Raw genomic sequence first — 5,627 nt, 5'->3', positions numbered from 1 at the left:
AGGGTATCCCACATGCCTCAGGTAACCCCCAAGGATAAGGGGGACAATCCCATCACCTTGATAAAGACCTCACCGTGCCCTAGTTCATGTTTTTCGCAAATAATCAAATAACTGTGGACAGGTCAGGCTCAACTAGCAATCTCGAAGTCATCACTTAAACAGAGCTTTCTCAGTATACATTATGGGAAATCACCATTTCATTACAGATTCAGAATAAAAAGGAGGATGCCTGGGTGGCTCAGTCAGTTAATCATCTGACTCTTGATTTTGGCTCAGGTCATGATCTCACAGCTTGTGAGTTCGAGCCCTGCATCAGGCTCCACCCTGACAGTGTTGGGATTCTCTCTCCTCACCTCTCTCTGGTCCTCCCAGATGCGCGCACACACACACACACACACTCTCTCTCTCTCTCTCTCTCTCTCTCTCTCTCTCTCTCTGTCTCTGTCTCTGTCTCTCAAAATAAATGAGCTTAAAAAAAGGGTAAATGGAGAATACTGATTGGGGTATATCGTCAGGGAATGCTTAACCTGGGTATGTTTCTTCAGGCTCCAGGTGGATTGTTCAGTCTTTTTGCTTATCTATAAGCTGCCTTCTGCATGGAAAGTTATTATATAACTATACCTGAATAGAAATGTACTTACACTAATATACAAACGAGAAAAGGAAAACGATGGGTATTTAGCAGTGAAGCCACAGACTTGCCCTGATAACATCAGAGGACGAAGCTATATGGAGCCTGAATTATGAACGTAGGGCTATGGTTCAAGAAGAAATAAAATAAAAATGACAACATTAAAAATAGTAATGAAATGAACTCCTGAAATAAAATTAAAATAAAGTCTTCACATTGTGTCAAGGTGGGAAGAAAGCTAAGGCCCATGTCCCGTCATCCCCTCCAGGATCCTCTCTTTAGCTAGGGGATGCTGGAGGAGGTGGGAGGGTCCACAGTCAGGGGAGGGGCCTGAGCTCCACCAGTCACAGGGACAGGTGCTCCGCTGCCTGGGGCACCAGAGGAGAATGCCATCCTGTCACCCCTTCAGACCACCTGCTGTCCTTAGGTAGTAATTGTGGTTCTGTCCAGGACACACGATGATCACCCACAGATAAAGGCTTTGCCGCAGAAATTAGGCTGCTGCACATCATCACGTGCCCCTTACCTCTCCTCCAGGGTTCTGCGTCTCTGGACTTCCAGGCATTGGTCCCTGCCTCCTGTATCCCTCAAGCAGCCTCTTTCCTTCCATCCCATCCAGTCTTGGATACAGAAAAAGAATGGACTTCTGTAAGAGTTGCAATGCCACGTCCTCTGACTAGACACTAAACAGCACAGCTGTCATCCCTCAAAACACCCATAAAAACTCATGTCACGTTCCCTCCCACACCTGTGTTTCAAGCGGGCGACCTCCCGGCTCTGCTCTGCCATTTCCCTCTCCCAGATCCGAGGCTTGATCTGGGAGAGAAAAACACATCCACCTTCAGTCGTGCCAGACTGTGCACCAAAGAGGGAAGGGAGGAGAAAGGAAACACTTACCCAGTTGTCCTGAGCATTATTCTCATGAACTGCGATCTGAAAAAGCAACAATGAAAAGTCCGTGTTTAGGAATTCCAAGGACCACTACACTCACCCACATGAGGTACTAAGGGTTCAATATGTCAGGCAGAGCTCAGGGTCCCTGGTATCTGAAGGTGAGTTCTGTCTGCTGCAGCTGTTCTTGTCTTTGTCCATTTTGTTGCCTGTGAGTTATAGTTGCTTTTGTCAGATAAGGCCCAATATTGGGTATGATTTTCAATAATCTGCCCATGTTGTCATCATCCTCCTATCTGTCCCCTAATACAATTTTACACATGAAACCCTTTCCACATGATTGTAAATGTACAATAGGATCAGAACTATTATTCCATCCTTTCCTAACTCATTCTGTGACCGTAGGGTTCAGAGTTCACATAATTCCTTCCCACTGTCAATTGTGCCCTAATTCATCATGTGACAAGTGTCTTTCATCATAAAGCTCTTTCCTCCTTTCACTTAGATCTTCACCACGTTTCCTAGGGTTGCAAAGACCAGGGCCATGAAATGGCACTATCATGTTGATGGTACGATTCATTCTAAGACAGGCTGTTTCCGACAGATTATGAGACTTGACACCACCCCCCAGGAACGTTGGCATGGATGAAGTTTCCACACAGTCTGGCCATTGCTTGAAATCTGGAAATGTTGATGAAGTTAATTGTTTTGTTCTTTCTAAATCTTACCTTTTTATCTGTTAATACTCTATGCATATGTCCTCTGAATTTTTGTTTACATTACTATGTTGAGTCTAAACATAGACTTTTAACCTTGTAAAAAGGTTAAAAACGAAAAGATGAAGAGAGGTTTCATGAGCTGCTGGTAATTAGTAGCTGAACTCACTTGTACTTGTTTATTTCTTTCATAGCTATTTTCACATTTTCCCTGCAGCTGCCAGCTGATTCTTCTTTGCCGCCAGTTCATACTGTGTCATTTTCAGCTTCCTAAGATGGGAAAGACATATACACAGTCCAGGAGCCAAGGTCCACAAATTCTGCCTTTGTACCTCCCAGCACTCTTGAAGGCCTAGATGCAAATATCCCTTCCCCCACCTTGCCCATAAATGCACAGACTGACAACACAGTCAGAGATATGAACTGAACACCCCATTTAAGTTAAAGGAAATTCAACCTCTGTCTGCTGCCATGTCTCTGCTCTCAGACCTGTTTCCTCTCCTTCATCGTAAAGTCATCAAATAACATTGCACTTTGTGCCTTCCCAGAGCTGGACTTTGGTTTGAGATGGTGAAGGCGCATTTCAGTTCAGTGTCAAAAACCTTGTGTGACCACCCATACCCATTAGGATGAAGCAAGAGATCATCACTAGTCTCACACCTCCGTGGGGAGCCCTGATTCTCAGTCCAGAAGTTGTACCCTGACACAGACAATCACCCTGAAAGACGACCTTCCAGGATATGGCTTCCCCACCATTGCAGCTCACTCCCAGACATCGCTAGCGTCAGGAGTACAACCCCTGCGTCCACCTTCACATATCCTGGTGGAGGAAAAGGCCAATCTTAGAGCAGCAACATCACCTGAGGTAGAACCTGATATGAACTGTCACACAGTCTGGGTTTATCTCCAGGAAACAGATTTCAGATGGAAAACTATCAACTTCATGGAGCCAATCTACTTGAACAAGACTCAGTTCATTGACAGTGAAGGCAGCAAAGGGAAATGCTTAGAAAGGCTGGTTTGCTGTGTTGCCCTCAGACTATTTTGTTCATGGTGTTGCTTTAAAGGGTTTCAACTTGGCACTGGGTGTATTCAAGAGTCACATGCAAAATTGAAAGACTCCTAGAAACTGACACAAAACCTCTAGACCGAGAAAGGCGCATGCATTGCCTTCCGGCATCTCAGGCAGTCCTTCAACAAATGCTTTCTGGAGTGGCTGGAATGTAGTGGTTCTGTTGTAAGGGATTGAAAATAGGAAGGTGGCCAGGGTGCTGTACGTGCTCCCCAAAAGAGCTTAGAAATGATAAAAACAAGATGCCAGTGAGACAGAGCAGGCTCCACCCCAGGTGTGGGAAGGACTAACAGAAGCTGAGTCTCCAGGGAAGAGAAGGAAGTATTTCCTTTTCAATGTGAATGAGGGACTCTAAAGGCCCTGATCTCCTCGTGAGAACAAAAGCAAATACTGTACAAAGGAGGAAACATGTGAGCGAATGCACCGAATTTCTAATGACCCCATGAAGACACATGTGACCAAGATGGAGAAGAAGGAAGCCCAGGACAAAGCCAGCCTGGCAGTGGGAACCAATCTCCCCAGGACTCATCAATGAACTTGGGGACAGACAACTGAACTGCAAAATAGCTGAACAACTTTATGGGCACAGACTTAGAAGGAAACGTGTTTAGTTCAGAGGCGGCCAGCAAAGATGAGCCCTAGTGAAGCTGCGGGCTTTGGTCAAGACTCAGAGGAGTTGCACTTAAAAAATCGGGGGACAGGAAATAACTCAGCTTCCTTAGGGATTGGCCTGCTGTGAACAATCTCACTAGCAGAACTGATGCAGGGATCCAGTACTACTGGCGCCCCTACCCACTTTCCAGAAATAAATTTCTGTGGTTTCTGCAGCAAGATCATTGATTTTTTCCCTACACATTCTTGACCCATGTGTGGTCCTGAACAAAAATGACCTAATTCGTGGATGAAAAGACAACGTGATGGGACTGAAACCCATGCGCCAATGTAAATGGATCCCAAGCAGATCCAGACATCACTGTTATTATTGCTGATACCTTCCCTCTTCCACCCCAAATACATGACACAATGTGTGACAAGCACTTAGGACAGAAAGGAAAATGTGGGTGACAGAAAGCAAGGTAAGAAGGACAGGCACAATTCTGAATGCATTTGGCAAAAAATTCGCAAAGAATTTTAATTATCTCTACTGGCCGTCACATTCATTCATACAACAGTACTTGTGATAGTTCTCACATGAACATTTTACTCTTCTATAGCCACTTTTCTTTCTTCATAGAATTCTTCAAGGATGCCTGCTTTGTCCTTCAGCTGTTTGACTTTTGCTTCTTTGGTTGCTTTCACAGACCTCAATGCATTACACTTGTCTTCCAGGGCCTTTTTATTTTCTGTACAAACATGGATTTGCTTTCTAAGTGTGCACATGACCTGAGACTTGTTTTTGGTGAGATAGGAAAAGGGCAAGAACCGTGAAGGCAGGAAGGCACTCTTTCCCTTCCCAATGCAAAGTCCTTGTCGCCAATACGGGGATTTCTCCCCAACAGACAGCATACTTTCCAGTTGACAGTTATTGGACCTCAAGACTCTCAACTCTACATGCTCGAATTCACCATTTTCATCTTGCGTTTTTAAGTAAGACAGATATGAGAAAAACACTTTCCATAAGTAATGATCGCACACAAATTTGAGTGCACCTAACACAACAGGATTGTGCATTGCAATAAACAAAGACCTTGAGGCATAAATATAACTAGGAGAAGATAAAGATGGTGGGAAATAGTTCATGTGAGATAGCTTATAAATGGTTTTCTTGTTGGAATATATATATATTTATATACATCTATATATGTGTGTGTGTGCATACACACACACAAACACATACTTTTTCCCCATTCATGTTGAAAATTCAATGTTCAGCATTACAAGAGGAAGAGATTATGAGGCACCTGAGTGGTTCAGTCAGTTGAGTGTCAGACTCTTGATTTCGGGGCAGGTCATGATTCCAGGATCATGGGATCTAGCCCTGTGTTGGGCTCCACACTGAGTGTGGATCCATCTTAAGATTCTCTGTCTTTCCCTCTGCCTCTCTCCCCCACTTGCATGCCCTCTCTCACTAAAATAATAATAATAATAATAATAATAATAATAATAATAAAGAATAATTTAAAAATAACTTTTTTAAAAAAGGAAGGGACTATACACTTTAGATTTTCCCCATTATCTCTCAACTGTCTTTGAGAATTTTCTATATATCTTGGAGGGCAGGGCTGAATGATGTGATAATTAGTTGTGAACATAAAAGATAAACCCTAGTCCTGGAAATGGCAAAATCATCATGGTGGTCATAGTGAAATTCCAGGTC

General features: G+C 43.7%; 1 protein-coding gene across 1 annotated transcript; it reads right to left on the bottom strand.

Moving 5' to 3' along the window:
• Positions 1-975: 975 nt before the first annotated feature.
• On the bottom strand, positions 976-5,213 carry LOC128775455 (transport and Golgi organization protein 1 homolog). The gene is made up of 6 exons (XM_053896710.1): positions 4,502-5,213; positions 2,408-2,508; positions 1,529-1,564; positions 1,380-1,447; positions 1,158-1,251; positions 976-999 (listed from the first exon to the last, which is right to left on the bottom strand). The coding sequence occupies exons 2-6, from the start codon at positions 2,486-2,488 to the stop codon at positions 976-978; spliced, it is 303 nt and encodes a 100-aa protein (XP_053752685.1). The 5' UTR covers positions 2,489-2,508; positions 4,502-5,213.
• Positions 5,214-5,627: the final 414 nt, after the last annotated feature.

The sequence above is a fragment of the Panthera pardus genome, unplaced genomic scaffold, assembly GCF_024362965.1.
Source record: "Panthera pardus isolate Hobbes unplaced genomic scaffold, ASM2436296v1 HiC_scaffold_8, whole genome shotgun sequence".
NCBI classification, from domain to species: Eukaryota; Metazoa; Chordata; class Mammalia; order Carnivora; family Felidae; genus Panthera; species Panthera pardus.
This window is presented reverse-complemented; position numbering and strand designations above follow the sequence as displayed.

What these genes read in the sequence shown, in the direction of transcription:
- LOC128775455 (XM_053896710.1), bottom strand. Translation starts at nt 2,488, where the DNA reads ATGAACTGGCGGCAAAGAAGAATCAGCTGGCAGCTGCAGGGAAAATGT. An exon ending in ATAATGCTCAGGACAACTGG is followed by an intron (nt 1,448 to 1,528) that starts GTAAGTGTTTCC and finishes TTTCTCTCCCAG; the next exon opens with ATCAAGCCTCGGATCTGGGA. An exon ending in GTCGCCCGCTTGAAACACAG is followed by an intron (nt 1,252 to 1,379) that starts GTGTGGGAGGGA and finishes TCTGTATCCAAG; the next exon opens with ACTGGATGGGATGGAAGGAA.